At 38.2% G+C, this 16107-nt stretch overlaps 1 protein-coding gene across 2 annotated transcripts in view; it reads left to right on the top strand.

Moving 5' to 3' along the window:
* The window catches only part of LOC114516613 (hydrocephalus-inducing protein-like), a 44922-nt gene extending 31210 nt beyond the window's left edge, over window positions 1-13712 (top strand). For both annotated transcript variants that reach the window (XM_028536142.1, XM_028536141.1), the window contains exons 59-79: window positions 108-834; window positions 1553-1821; window positions 2288-2592; window positions 3106-3238; window positions 3363-3568; window positions 3955-4179; window positions 4895-5202; window positions 5560-5707; window positions 6230-6437; window positions 6752-6988; window positions 7283-7452; window positions 7593-7791; window positions 8020-8289; window positions 8591-8896; window positions 9242-9322; window positions 9923-10132; window positions 10355-10518; window positions 11120-11270; window positions 11664-11894; window positions 12333-12557; window positions 13215-13712. In XM_028536142.1, coding sequence (XP_028391943.1) covers window positions 108-834; window positions 1553-1821; window positions 2288-2592; window positions 3106-3238; window positions 3363-3568; window positions 3955-4179; window positions 4895-5202; window positions 5560-5707; window positions 6230-6437; window positions 6752-6988; window positions 7283-7452; window positions 7593-7791; window positions 8020-8289; window positions 8591-8896; window positions 9242-9322; window positions 9923-10132; window positions 10355-10518; window positions 11120-11270; window positions 11664-11894; window positions 12333-12557; window positions 13215-13697 — 5256 coding nt within the window. In that variant the 3' untranslated portion in view covers window positions 13698-13712. The remainder of the gene's footprint in view (window positions 1-107; window positions 835-1552; window positions 1822-2287; window positions 2593-3105; window positions 3239-3362; window positions 3569-3954; window positions 4180-4894; window positions 5203-5559; window positions 5708-6229; window positions 6438-6751; window positions 6989-7282; window positions 7453-7592; window positions 7792-8019; window positions 8290-8590; window positions 8897-9241; window positions 9323-9922; window positions 10133-10354; window positions 10519-11119; window positions 11271-11663; window positions 11895-12332; window positions 12558-13214) is intronic.
* The last annotated feature ends 2395 nt before the right edge of the window (window positions 13713-16107 follow it).

Below are 16107 nucleotides of genomic sequence, written 5' to 3'. Positions count from 1 at the left end.
AACGATGTTCAATATTGTACTATTATGTTGGTTTATGTTAGATCGCATAGCGTAATAGTGTTTAAATTATATTTAACATTCTCATCCCATTTGCTTTCCATGTTCAGATATCCTGCGATATTATGATCACAGTGAAACCCACGTCAAGCAAAGCATCCGCAAAATGGCACGATGTCTACGAAGTTAGTCCAAGCCGAGCGTGTATTGGAAGATATGGCAGTCTGTACGTCACCGTAACGTTCACACCCCCCGCCATGCAAGTTTACTCCGCAATATTTGAAGCTGCGGTTGACGGAATGACGGGGGTGGTGTCACGGTACCGTAGCCTCACGTTTGATATTCAAGGCGATGGAAATTTGCCTAGAGTCAGCATACAACGACCTGCAACCCGCAACAAATCAGGCAACCTGATTATGCTGTTCAAACCGCTCCTGTTGGGTAGAGCGCAAGTGCTACCCTTGGTCCTTACGAACGATGGAAATTTAGATGCTGATGTCAAGATGACGCTAACGGACCCCGAAAAGTCGTTCTCCATAACACGTACCAGTCTCTCGCAGGACGACGAAGTACCGAAAGACGATATCCTACCAAAACAGATCACTCCAAATGACATATTATTCCGACTTCCGACCACGAAGTCTATAGAGTTCGCAGTCCAGTGTAAACCAACCCTAACTGACAAGGTCATCGGGGAAATCAGATTTTCTGTGCGCGATAATCCGTATGAGGAGAATGCTCTGCAGTTGATGGGTGAAGGTTACAAGGAAGATGTCACTATTGATAATATTATAAACGGTACGAAAGATACCATCGACAGCGCCGCAGAGCGAAGTGGTAAGCATGAGATATTATGAAATAATCAGGGGCCGGTTGTTCGAAAGGCGTTCAGCTCAAACGGTGGATAAGCCAAAGTTAAAAATACTCTCATACATCTTGTGAATGACTGAACCTGCATTTTATGGATTAAATATGTACTTTGATTGAGAATTAAGCTATTTACATCGAAATATTTCAGCTCATTTGTCCAATAAAGAGATCTTTTTGTTTTCCATTTTGAACTTATTCGCCGTTTAAGCTAAACAATCGGCCCCAGAACAAGGACCATACAGAGGTTTAGGACAGCTTTGTTGTTGTTTATTCTCATATCAAACGCAAATAACCATAGGCCTCGAAAATGCCAAATAGATGAATTTCTTAATTTCTTCCCTCCGAAGTTATAACTAAGAAAATAATGTTGTGAACTTATTACTCAAATCTTCTTAACATTGTAATGTCAATTTTGTTTTCATTTTTGTATCCTTTGGAATTGTATTTCCTTTTATTCGCTCAACTTTAGGTATCGATTCCGGAAAAGACGTTATTCACTTGTTTGGTTGATAAAAAATGCCTCAAAACCGATCAAAAAATTATTATTTACTAGTAATATAACACTCAAACAATATATTTCTGCCTAATTGTAGCCTCCGTAACGCAGGCTTTTTTCATTGCCTTTACAATTACAGATTTAAAAAATTGCATCTTCATCTTAATCTTAATTCCATTGTTTTTTCAGATGGAAACCAAGTCTTCTTTGGTGACTGTTCTATCAGTGTTGCGAAGAAAGTTTCATTTACACTGACCAACCATTTGGAACACGATGCAGTGCGATTTAGCTGGTCCCCCGCGGAAGGTCTTACATTTACACCTTGCATTGGACACCTTCTCGCGAACTGTGCCAAAGACATCTCCGTTTCATTCACCTCCGACAAGCCAATCACATTAGATAATGTTCCCGTCAACTGTAAAGTTAGCAAGATAAAGCTGGCAGAGGACAGCAAGAAAGTAAGATGTTGTTGTTTTTTGTTACGATACGCCAGTTTTCCTGTATTTGTCTTCGTTTTCGAGATATTACCATCTAGATTTTAAGACGGGAGTTGTGCATGACAACTCTGTTACCCTCTATAAATCTGTTATAAACCCTACGGTTCTGCGTTTGGCCTATTCTGTTATTAAACGTGAACTATCTTTTCAAACAATCAGACCTTAGTTATTTGTTGTTTCTGTGGCATCAGTTTTGCATCAATTCAGACTAGTGGAAGAGTTAGGCAGATGTAAAAATGAAGATAAATTTGAATGCAGATTTCTTGAATCACCCCAAAATACTACTGAAATTCAACCGAACCGGTCTGGCCGTTTTTACCGTATAAAGGAAAGCGCCGTAATATTAAGGTTAAGAATCGCAGAAGGGAACATGTCACAACTTTGAAGTTACATCACAAATATGATTACATGATTTTACCGTTTTAAGGCTGTGGACTGGGACGACCGAATGCGAACGGTGAAGTGGATTGACGTAAACGGTCGTACGACAACGCGCGAGGAAGTGCTGTCTTCAGGAGGCCAGAAAGCGACGTCTGAAGTTGGCAAAGAAAGAGCCACGAAGAGGAAAATATACGAAACGGAAACAGAGCCAGCTCATACGGTTATCGATCCAGATCAACCCAGGATCTTATCACTCGGAGTAAGCGCTAAAGTCGATTACGCCACCTGTGAATGCCCCGTGAACTTGGTTCATTTTAAGGATACGCTCATGTTTCAAACACGAATTTACAGGTATGATTTGGAGGGTATTAATATGTTCAAAGTATACCTAATTCACTTGCATAATAGACCAACTTACGAAAAAGCTAAAAAGAGCATACCACAGCTAAAAAGATCATACCGAAATTTTTATAATTCGCAAGTACTGCTGTAGTACGGTAAATATAGCCATGGGAAGTAGGCAATTTTGTATACTTGTAGTACGTGCAGAAGTGTGTAACTAAATTACTTAGCTTCTTGCAACTTCGCATGGCTATATCTTCGATACTTTACAATATTTCGCAGCCAAACTTGGCAATTTTACTAAGTTCGGAAATTCTTTTTTCAGCCTGAATCAGAAGTTGGTCTATTGTGCAAGTGATCTATTCGCCAAGAGTGAAATAGACAAAAACGGCCTTATTCTAGATAAACAACTACTGCGGCAATCCATACAAATATTAACTAGGTTGAACAGGAAAATGAACTGTCTGATAGTGCTAGAAAACACTCACGTATTGTTACGTACTGTGTTTGTTTCTGATTTAGCTTCGACCTTTCCAATACATCCCCAGTCGGTCTTGATTATGCATTGGAAGGGATTGAAGATGCAAGTCAGTCATCGCTGAATGAACACCATCCTCCCGTCAGAACAAGCAGTCAATCGTCGGGTCTTGTCCAGGTAGGCTTTGTTCAATAATAGGTAATTTTAGCATTAGTGGAAACTGTCAATACAATATTTTAGCGCTCAGTTTGTTCTAGCCGACGATGAACTTTTAGCTTCACACATATTTTTGTAATACTAGGATGCGACATTCCCTTGTTCTCGACCAACAACGGCTATGGAGGTGGTGTTCGAAACTGGAAGCATAAGCAGCTGTCTTTTGTCGGATAGTTTGCCATTCACGGTAGAGCCAAGTCACGGTCGTATCCCTCCCGGCGAGTCTGTTCCTATCACCGTCAGATTTGCACCTTGCGATATCACGGAGTACCAAGGACTTCTCAAATTTACGTGAGTATTTCAAAGGAAGATTCCTTGTAGGAACTGGTTCGTGTTCTAAGTTCAGGTTCCAACCTGGGATGACCGTAGAAAAAGTTTAATATTTCCATTAGGAACCTGTTGTACGATGTATGATCTTATCAACCAGTACAAAAATGCATGAAAAGTAATAAAATTGAAGATATCGAGCCAACAAGAATAACAAGAAACAATATTTTAAGAACGGGAAGATTCAATTCAAAATGTTACCAAAACACGAGAAATTTCAGAGCGATTGAAAAATTTACTATTCGGTGCATAGCGCTATCCGGCCTTCGTAAAATCCGACCCGGTACCATAACAGGAAGCCTTTCTAGGCTTTTTTTCGTAGTCATGTTATTTACTATCTATTTTTTCAGAATTCCCAATCTCCATCCAGACTCCGAAGTTCCTGAGGTCAAGTTGAAAGGGCGAAGTCTACTCCCATATTGTCATTTCGAGCTTGAAGAATCTGATTACATCACTGGTGGGCGACGGAATCCCGAATTACCTGGTCCCTGGGGGGCACCCCCTGGTACTATGCTTAATCCCAACACGAAGGTCATCGAATTCCAATCATGTGGTGTCAAAGTAAAAGTGACAAGGTAGGGTGTATCACCTGTGCACCAGGTTATACATATCAGGAACAACAAGGGGGAATTTCGTTTTAGTTTGCGAGTTTGTTTACATTTTCAGTAAGCCAATCAGAATTAATAAATTTTGACAAAAAATACAATATATAGCATTTTACATGAAGTGTTAAAATTTTGCTCTTCGCCACTTGACGCCTGTATTCTAAAAGCTCACTCACACTCAAACTCATTGAGTGGGAGATCTCAATCTTCCATGAAACTTTCCCATGACGGTATTTTCAGTCAAACCTGAGCTTTATTTTCAATGTTTTACCTAAAATCTTTTCATTGACTAAAAAAGAACTTACAAGGGTCCAAACGTATCCGGGTTCGTTGCGTTTTCAAAAGTTTCCACTCTGGAGAGCGTTTTCGCCGGATACTTGTGGTCAGGGTCTAAAATATAACCGAAAACGCCTTGACGTTTCGACCTGCGGCCTTTTTCAGAAATAATATATAGTTTCAGAACTAATTCTCTTGACGAGACCCTTGAGACGAAGCATTTGTCACGTTAGTACGTGACAAATGTTTCGTCTTAAGGGTCTCGTCAAGAGAATTAGTTCTGAAACTATATCTTATTTATTATTCTATTCACTAATGTACCTGTTTCATAAGAAATTGTCCGAAGATGCGGCCACGCTTTTCATCCACAGCCTCATATCGGAAATGATTGTGTTTGTTGTTTTCACAGAGAATTTTTCATCGTTAATCCAACCGATATGGATCTAAACTTCGTGTGGACGCGAGAGGATCCCTCTGATGGCCGCGGTGGTCAAGCAAACCTCACGTGTACACCGAAAGAAGGACTCATTGAAAGCGGCAAGAAGATTCAGATGAAGTTCGAGTATATCTCAAACAACCTCGAATTAACCGAATCGTTCTGGCGGTTCTTCATTCAGGAACATAACATTTCGCTTCCATTCCTATTGGTTGGACATACCACTGAACCCAATGTATCGCTGGATAGATCACACTTTAATTTCCGTGAAATACTCGTCGGTAAGATTGTGATTATCATATTTCTATTGTGATTATCATAATTCTTTTTTCAAGCTCATTTGCACCATTTGCAAAAAACCAGCTGCGATTCAGCCAAAAAGAGGGGAATTATAAGTTACCTTTTTCTTTACCGTTTAGTGTACTTTAATTAAATAATAATGTAATTCAATGTAATTGGATTGTATTTCAATAGTTTTTGTTTTATAATGCACCACCGCGTTTAGATCATCTCGAAACTCGGAAAACTTAAACGTTTTACTAAACTTACAATTCTATTCCAGTTGTCTTAGAGTTCTTTGGTCTTATTGAGAAGTTTTGAATTTTAATTTCTTTCTTAATTTTACCGAACACATTTAGGTTTCCCAGCAGAGCAAACTGTGTATCTGGTGAACGAGGAAGAAAAGGCGTTTAATTTCTCGTTTGATGAAGATTCCTGCCACGCAGACGCCCATGCGGCTCGATTGTTTGTCGAACCCATGTCTGGCTCCATTCCTGCAAAATCCAGGTATATCATCTCCAATGAATGAAAATATTGTTTTATTGCTCATTTCTCCTGCTTCTACCAACAATATGCACCGTCCCCTTCACCCTAAAAAACGACGGTGCCTTATAGGCCTATTTCAGACCAACTTTTCGTGGGCCGAATCGAATGCAAATCACCTTAGCTTAGAAAGCTTAATAACATTAGGTTCGGCACATGAAAAGTTCGTCGTCTGAAACGGGTCTTATATTAATTGGTGCAAATCTCCCACGATGAATCTTTAATTGTCTATGCAATACCTCAGTCACCCAGTGGCGTAACTAAATCGATAGTTGGGGGAGGTATGAATAATATTCATACATACAGTTCTGCCTGACGGATTTCTTTTGTAAGTGCAATAGCTTTTAAAATAGAAATCCGTCGGGCAGAACTGGATATATGAATATTCACCCTCCCCCCCGCAAATTATCGTTCTAGTTCCGCCATTGCAGTCACCCTGTCAAAAATCTACGTTTAAGGACTAACTCTTTCTTTCTCTTACCACAGACTTCCATTAGCACTGCGTTTCACGCCTGCAGCTCAGAAAGAGATTAACTTCAACGTTGTGTGTAAGGTAAAGAAGAAGACGGTGCCGTTGACGCTGAACGTTAAAGCCGAAGGATTCGCCGTGAATGCTTGTTTGATTTGCGAAGATTCCGCTGGAGAAAAAATAGAATTAACTTCATCAGGTTCCAACAGAATACAGTTTGGTGAGGTGTGTATAATAGGGAGTGGCTGAATTGCTAGATTATACCCTAATTTTAACCGTCTGCAAAGGATTTAAAGGCTTCGGGGAGATTCATTTTGATTTGAGAAAGGTTACATTCACAAATGAATCGTATAAAGTTGCCTTGTGAAACCTCAATTACAATTCTAGGAAAAACAACATTGATTTTTTTGTATGAATGTCTCAAAAGTGACATGTTATGGCCATTTTGACTGATTTCAACACCTTATTTTAACAGTATTTCTTATGTTTCTATTTGTCGCATTTATTTGTCGCATCTATCTATTTTTTTCTGTTTTTAGATCGAAATTAACGAGAGAGCACTACGTCAACTGTTCGTTATTAATTCTGGGAAATTCAACTTTGATTTCACTTGGATCTTAGACAACAAAAGCAAGTTGAAGCATAAAAATAACAAGCCCGTGGTTTCTATCGGTCCACAAAAAGGCTCTGTTCCGTGTAACTCGCGCAAGAGATGCATGCTTACATTTTGTCCACCTGGAAAGTATACTTTAAAAGAGTGTACACTTATATTGAAGGTGAGATTTCCAGTGTATGTCAAGTAAGGTATAATGTATACATATGTTATATCCTATACAGTATAGAATGTGGTATTGTATATGATATAGTATATGGTATTTTATGTGGCATGGCATTGCATGGTAAGGTATGGCATGATATCGCATGGCATGGCTCAACTTCGTTCCCAGGGTCTTCTGTGTTCATGGCGCGCATGGCATTGCATGTTATGGTGTGGTGTGCTGTGTTATGGTGTCGTATGGTTGTTTTGTTGTATTCTACATCGTCAAAAACATTGTTTTTCTTGCCTGTAGATAACAAATGGACCAACTTACAACATTGAGATCACTGGCAGCGGCATTCGTCCATCTCTAAAATTCTCTTTCAACCGTTTCGACTTTGGCCCATGTTTTCTCTACCGTGCTGGTATTGCACCACAGAAGACCACTTTGGTCCTTACCAATGAAGACAACAAAGACATCAAGTAATTATTATTTTATTTAAGGTACTCAGGTTTAGGGAAATGAATGCATCTCCGGAGCAAAGCAATCTCCACCTTTTTTTTCTAAATCATCTGATTTTCAAGTATACTGGTAAACACTGATTATAACTGTATCATTTTAGTGTTCAATGCAAGTACGAGAATACGGCTTTCCTTGAAGTGCAGTCACAGCCATCAGTATTACCATCTGGGGAAAGTACCGATGTCAACATCTTGTTCTATCCCAGAGAATGTAAACGCTATCATGAAGTAATCCCCTTTGAAATCAACGGCCTGTCTTTGATGTCGGTTGATGTACTTGGACTAGGGACAGAAATTAAGGTAATCTTGCTTATTTTAACAATTTTCAATTGGATATATTCAAAGTAATAACAAAAATGGCTGGTAATCTTTTGGCATCAGAATTTAATTGTTAAATATTTAGTACAGATAGTTGTTCAGAACAATGTGTGAAAAAAAATTAACTTAATGTTTGAAGAATTGAAGTACATTTTGTTACAAAATTATGTTTATAAAATTACAAAATTATGTCACAAATTTTACCATCAGGTGGATGTCTGCAACCCGGATGATCGTAAAGTCAACTTTGGCGCCCTTCGTGTTGGCCAGTCAGCGGAACGTGTTGTGAAACTGCGTAACAACAGTGCAGCGGCAATCACATTTTCGTTGGTCATTACTCCGTCTTTACCGGTCCTTCAACAGTCTTCCGTCCTTTCTGTCTCTCCTTCATCAGATATCACGTTAGAGCCGAATGGTGGTTCATGCAACGTTCACGTGATGTTCTCGCCAACAACAAGAATTCCACAGTTTACTGAAGAGGTAGACTCGTTACCCTGCATATTTTTTAAGATCTTTGATAATCCCTGATGTAGTCATATTCATTTCAATTGCCCCGCTAAAGCAACTTCTAATATGATTCAAAAAAAATTCTAGATTGAAATATTGTATGATATATTAAAATATTGTAAATATTGAACTATCGATATTAAAATTTGTAAAATTTTGTAGATTACTAAGGCAGGAACTCGCAGGCAGTTTTTGCATGTTTGCAGTGTGCAAACGGTCGTTTCAATCTAATAATATATGTGTATTTGATAGACACATCCTTCTTTTGCTACAGGTGATGTTGGAATGTGCAGGTTTGTGTCAAACCGTGTTCCTAGTCTCTGGCTTGTGTCAGGCAGTGGACATTAAGCTGGATACAACCTCGGTTCCATTTGGTGCAGTCGTTATCGGAAGTCAAAGTACTCGTGTCGTGGTCATGCAGAATCTTGGCGATATTGGTGCGAGGTTTTCATGGAAAATGAACGAGTTTAGTTCGGATTTCTTAGTCGAACCAGTCAAGGGTTACTCCTCACCCGGCACAGAAGTCTCGTTTCAGCTGACATTCTCCCCTCAGAAAGTTAGCCAAGATATACGAAGTGAGGTAGGGCTATATATAGTAGTTGTTCTCATACGGCATTCTAGGAGAGTGAGATGGGTACCGCAGTACAATACCCAGAACATTCTATTTATAATGATTTGTAGCCAGGTCGGCATGGGGTAGCTCTGTACTTTGAACTTCTCGCTGTAGGAACTAATCCGAACCCCACTCTCTCTGAACATGGCGCTACACAGAGTACTTAAGTATCCCGTTATGCGTTTCTGTTGACTGTTATAAACCACCATGCAGCATTGTCATATTAAAGGGTTTAAACAATTCACCCTTGAACAATCAACAAAGTTAACATTTTTTGACCGTGATTTATTGAAATATTCTGCATCTTTATAGGTGAGCTGTTATATTGAAGGTGACAGCCCATTGAAATTAGTGCTGACTGGAAGCTGCGTTGTTCAAACTCCGGTTAAAGAGGTACGCTTAATCTGAAAAGTTCTGCAAATACATACATACTAAGTACTACATCATGTCAGAACGCTCTGACAGTAAAAATAAGGTCGATCAAAGCAATGTTCCCTTCTATAATGATACATTGCAGCGTGTTGAAGGTTTTCGCACTGTAAGGCTGAGCTCACGCTGTCAAGTTATTTATGATCACAGTTGGAACTTGCAAACAACAAATCCTAAGTTTTAAAAGATTTGTTGAAAATACTGAAGGGAACTGTAACAATAGTTAACACTTAGTTATTTCATCCTAATATTCAGTACAAAATTTTTAAAACTGTGGATTTAACAACGCAAAATTGCAACTGTGATCACACAAACTTTGATAGTGTAAAGCGGGCCTAAGAATCAAGCCACATTAGGATTAAATTTCTTTGCTGCAAGAATAATAAAAGGTAGTATAATAAGTGAATTTAGGCCTGTTTCAGACGTGGAACTTTTCATTTGCCGAATCGAATGCAAATGATCTCAAACAAAGCCTTCAGCTCATCTACATTAGGTTCGGCACATGAAAAGTTGGACGTCTAAACCTGGCCTAGGTTTGCAACAAAAATCTTCTGTTTTTTACAGGTCCTTCATTTTTCAACGCACGTTCGAACACGTGAAATGCGAAGTATTGTGTTAAACAATCGCACTAACTTGCTCTGGCAATTACGTCCTAAAATCGACGGTGCTTTTTGGTCAGGTCCCGATGTGATTGTTGTTCAACCGTTACAAAGTAAAAATTATGAGTTGACGTATAGACCGCTGGTCATGACGAGCGAAGGAAAGAGGCACCAGGTATATATGCAAAAAATGATCCGATAGATCCGAAACATATTTCCATAGTAAGCATAGGCAACGCCTTAGCAAATTTGCAATCAATCTTAGAAAATGTGTCTTTAGCTATTTGCTTCACAATCGTATTTCAATTTATGTGGTTTTGTGGACTTTACAGTGCATAGACCAAAAGGTCTGCGCAAAAGCAACAGTCGGCCATGAAGATTGTATTTTGTTCAACAGGGTTCCGTATTCTTTCCCCTTCCTGATGGAAATGGCTTGTTGTACAACGTTACTGGAGTTTCTGAAGCGCCCAAAGCCATCAGCAATATCAGCCGTGATGTGCCGTGTAAAACCAACTACACAGAATTATTGAATGTTAACAATTGGTTGAAGAAACCTCAAAGGTAATTTTTGAATTTCTGACCCCTTTTCAAACGTCCTGCTTCTCAAACACATAAATAGCAATACACACATAAACAGAATTTCAACACAAAATCTAAATATTTCGTGTTTTGGTTACATATCTACCTTATTGCAACCTCAGACCAACATTGGATGCACTATTTTGCAATCTTATTTCACTTTTGTACTTTGTAATTGCAGCGTTCATGTTAATTACTGTTTGTGATCAAATATTGTTATTGTTATTCTTTTGTTCTGTTCGTGTTTAAATACTGTTATTGTTATGCACTATTGTTGTTTAGATACCCATACAGATCGCCCGTCGTATTTTAACTAGTACTTAATGCTTGAATACTATAACTGGTCACTAACGCAATTGGCTCACGCTGTGTTAGTGTTCCTGGCTCGTTTTCTTGTTTATCTTCAATCAACGACTAAACAGTTAAATAAATCAATGAATACTTTAAAATACGATAATGCATTTTAACTGATTATTTTATCGTTTGCATTTTCTCTCATGCATTTAGCTTGTGTATATTTGCCCTCATCTCTACTCTGTTTATCCAGCAAGAGATGTTTTATCCAATCAGATCTCTTTTATAGATTCCGTGTTGTTTTTGAGATGCTAAAACCTGACAAACTTGATGGCTCAACGACATTGAAAGGCCTTCAATACATCGATGTTCCTGGACAGATGAAGAAAGATTATAAAATTGATTTCTATGCTCACAAGGAAGGAACGTTTAGCGCCAAGGCAAGTTTCTTTTGTGACTCACATCAATTTCATATCGTGTATAAAAGCATCAAGTTCTCGTTCGTGATTTGGTATGTTGTGTCGTATTTGGTAGTATAAAGCATGCATGAATCAACGCAATGAATCAATGTGCACGGGCATCATTATGCAAAGACCATGAACGAAACTAGAGATATACCTATAACAAGGGGGGATTTCGTTTTAGATCAATCAACAAGTTTGTTGACATTTTCAGTAACCCAATCAGAATACATAAATTTTTACTACTTCCGGTGAAATTGTGCATTATTTACCATTTTACGTGAAGTAATTAAAATGTAGACATTCTGATTGGCTTTGCCCATTCAGGCGATTATTGCAGATAAGTATATTACATGTTTCACAATTGTATAGGTGATCTTCAAAAATGAGCAGACATCAGAGTATCTCTTCTATTACGTAACATTCAAAGCTACTCCACCAGGCATCATATCAACTATTGATCTAACGACACCCGTGAGGCAGTCAGCATCTCATGTTGTGAGTCTGTATAATCCATTAACTGCTCAAGTCAGCTTCTCCACAGCCGCAACCTTGTCAGACATTCTCCTCCCGCCAAATTTCACTGTTCCGCCACAGTCAGAGGTAAGAATGAAAAAACTTGTTTGTCCTTTTGTTTAATGGAAAAACTAACGCTCGGAACCGACGTTTCGATGACATCTTGCCATCATTGTCAAGGACAGGACAACTTATGGAAATTTACATTAAGTTATAAACACATAAGCAAAACAATAGTCTATTATTCTAGATCTTTCAAGTGAATATAATAATTTCAAGTAAATACTTTAGCACGTATCGAGTCTGATTGAACGTAAAGTGATGGCTTGTGTTTCTTATATAGCAGCATTTCCCTTGACACTTTTTTTTTCTTCTTCCACACTTCTTCCACTCAAAATTGGACTAGATGTCGCTATAAGCCTAGGTTATATTTTAAATCACGGTTATCTTTCATACATTTTCGCGTGGAAATTCATTTTAAAAAATACAAAGAACTTCGCTTCTCATGCTGTCTTTTCTCCACAGGGATCTTTTACATTCGACTATCTGCCATTAAAATCTGGCGAGGTGACAGGTCGCCTCACGCTATCAAGCTCTGACCTGGGATTCTATCAATACGACCTGAATTTGACGGCAACGCCCGCAGGTCCTGAAAATCAGGTACACTTCCGTACGTATCTTGGTTTGACACAGAATCAAACATGTCGTTTCATCAACTTCTGTAAATCCCGCGTCGAGTATGTCTGTAAGGTAAGATGTTCTTTTTATGTATTAGCTGACCGTCCTCCCCTGAATCAATTTTACCCAGTTACCCATTGGAAATGATTTGACAAATATTTTATATTCGCACAGCCGGTGTTCTGTGACAAGTAAAAACAAGAATTAAACTTGCATGCTGGTTGTTCAAAGAACTAAAATTAATTTAAAACGTTTTTGTTGTTGTGGCTTACATCAAATTCTGCGTACGTACGCGCCTAGAATTCTGTGTGCGTTTGTGTGTGTTGACTTCAAAGATTGTTTGGTACTATAGTTTGGCATCATATTTCTTGGGATATCCCCATTTTACATGTTGTACAGAAATACAATATGTTTTGTAGCGTTAGGACCTTAAAGGAGACTTTCGCGGGCGTTACTTTTTTGCGCTAAACTTTTGAACTGATTTATTTTAAAAAACAATTAAAGGTTGCAGAATCACTAAATGATTTTATTATGCGGTCTAATCTGATTCGTTATTGTGATTCATTTAGACTAGATCAAAACGAATTAATGTGAATGATTCTTCTTTAACTAAAAGTATTTGAGAGCTAGTTAATACCCACTTTGTGTTAATCATGAGCAGTTTAGAACTGCACGACTTACTCTTTCTGCATGGTAAATATTTCGATCACTCTTCGTTTATTTTGTAAGGTTGACAACCCCGACTTCCATGTTGAACGTTCGATAACAGCCGCTTCGGCATCCAGTGGTGGCACTGAGGTCAGTGTCGAGGTGACATACGAACCCAGTTGCCTTGGCAACTCTCGCGCCACTTTGCTGGTGACGTCACCGATGGGTGGCGACTACACGTTTCCGTTATACGGTTACGCCGCCCCGCCAAAACCTCAGGGACCGTACACCATCAAGGCCGGTTCGAGTACGTCGATTCCTTTCAAGAACGTCTTCTCCCAGGCCACACAATTCACGTTTCATGTCGATAACCCAGTCTTCACAGTCAAACCAACTGAGACTATTCGGGCAAAAAAATTACACAATGTCGTCGTCACCTTCGATGGTAACCAGGGAAACGCAAAGACAACCCGCATGGGTCGGTTAGTCATTGCTTCAGCCTCTAGCGCTAGTCTCTCCCACAACATTGAGTGGGTTTATTATCTTAAAGGTATAACCCCATAAACTCTTTGCTCTTTGAGAAAAACTTTAAACTGTATTTATTTTATCTTTGATCTTGTATATTTCTGTATATTTTACTATTTCCGTTTTCTTACTGTTATGATGCAAAAAAGCGCTGTTATTAACACCTGCTTATATTGTTCTTAAATATATGCATTCAGTAGGTTAAATATAATTTTAAGACACATTTTTATGAAGGTTTCCCGCATATTTCTTTTGAAAAGCGTCGAAACTGTTGTTACTTCGAGAGCTGAACTGTAAGATGAAGATGAGATAGGTTTTAACCCTCCTCGTTGGGTTCTCTCAGTTTTCGTTTTTTAATTTAATCGTACTTCCCCAATGACAAGAAATTACAAGTGCTTATAAATATTGAGAGAATACAAAATTACAATTTACACTGAAAAGTAATACGATGAAACTAAACGACTAAAACCTTTCATTTCTAATCCAAACACACGATTCTGAACTTATTATAGTGATCTTGCTAAAAAAATAACCGATCATCGTTTGTGCTCTGTGTAAGTTCTATTGTTTGTAAGTTTTTTTGTTTCACGACCCTCTCCCTCACTGAATCAGCTGTATCTCATTCTGCATTTTTTCGTTCGAAATTCGCAAATTGTTTCGTCTCACTTCTTTCTTGCTCTCTGACCAGGTTTGAGCGATCACTGAAGCTGTTTTTTTATATTTTCTTTGAAAAGCGTCGAAAATTTTCATACTTCAAGGGCAGAAGATGAAATAATATAGCTTCAACGCTCGTTCGGTTTTCCTAATTTTCGTTTTTTAATTTAATCGTACTTTCCCAAAGACAACAACTTACAAGTGTTTATAAATATAAAGAGAAGAATACAAAATTACAATTTACACTGAAAGGTAATACGATGAAACTAAACCACTAAAACCTTTCATTTTTAACCCAAACACACGATTCTGAACTTATTATAGTAATCTTGTTAAGAAAGATATAACCGATCATCATTTGTGCCTTCTGTAAGTTTTATTGTTTGTAAGTTTTATTGTTTACGAAACCTCCCTCGCTCAATAAGCTGTATGTAGCTCATTATGCATCTTTTCGTTCGAAATTCGCAAATCATTTTGTCTGCGCCTTCCTGGCTCTTTGACCAGGTTTGAACGATCACTGAAGCTATTTTATTGCGATGAATTTTACGATGTGAACATCTGATTCAAAGTAATAGTTCAGGAGAACAGCTGTGTTCAGTTCATTATATACTTTAATATATGTGTGTTAATAAAATTCTCTTACGTACTTATGGCCGTTATTCATATGCTAATTTTTAGTTTTTCAAAAATTTAGAACATATCAGTTTTCCGTCATTTGTCCTTCAACACAGGTGTATATATTCAGTCAAAACCTCGAAGTAACGTATACGTGCTATACTCCCTTGTTCACTGATATTCAACGACAATCAAAAATGACTAACAACACAATTCCTGTTCCAGTTGCCAGCAGTGTTCTCATCTTTTCAGTTGTTTTCAAATTTATCGCGATGATTATTGGAGTATTGGGAAATGTCACAGTTATAATATACACAATTTTGTTGTGTAAAGAAAAGACAGCGACATCTTACTTGATAGCAAACTTGGCATTAGCGGATCTTCTCGTGTGTTTAACATTTTATCCACTATGGATCATCGAGTTTATTCAGACTTTATTAAACATTGAAAGTGATCAGGACTTGTTTTGTAAGTTAAGTCGTTCAACCAGCCCATCTTTGCTGTTTGCTTCAGTGGCTACAATTCTCGCAATTACTGTTGATCGTTATTTATATATCGTGAAACCTCTGAAATATCCTCTGATTGTGACACGTCGACGAGTGTTCCTGAATATTTCTGGAATCTGGTTAACTGCTTGTTGTGTCTACGCTGTATTTTATGTTAACCTTCAGAGTTTTGACAAAAGAATCAGAAGTCTTTGCTACCTAGTTGACAGCATTGCTTACTCTACACAAATTCTTCTTTTCTATATTCCTGTTACGTTGATTTTCCTTTTGAATTTCCTAATTTTAAGTGTGTCTCGAAAACAACGCAGACGAATCTTTGATCAATCCATAGTCGCAGGCATCAGCAACCACAACGAACATCCAGGCAGTGTGGGAGTTGTACTTCGTCTATTTCAGGCGTTTGCAGAAGCGAAAACATTTTCTATTGTCATTACAGTGTTGGCGATATGTTGCTTTTTACCAACGGTTATCGGGAAGGTGTTACACTACTCTTGTAGTTATCCCTGTGGGCAGATTTGGTACGTGATTGTTCAGTACGAGCTTTTTGGGATGAACTCGATCGTGAATGCTTTCATCTACGGATTGAGGCACATCAAATACAGAAAAGCTTATGGACAAATTATTTTTGAAACTCTAGACTGTAATAATTATTATTGTTGTTAGTGATGGAATAA

Source organism: Dendronephthya gigantea, unplaced genomic scaffold, assembly GCF_004324835.1.
Source record: "Dendronephthya gigantea isolate DGI-Jeju-01 unplaced genomic scaffold, DenGig_1.0 000006F, whole genome shotgun sequence".
Classification (NCBI taxonomy): domain Eukaryota; kingdom Metazoa; phylum Cnidaria; class Anthozoa; order Malacalcyonacea; family Nephtheidae; genus Dendronephthya; species Dendronephthya gigantea.
The sequence above is the reverse complement of the archived record's forward strand: the minus strand, read 5'-3'. Positions and strand labels throughout refer to the sequence as shown.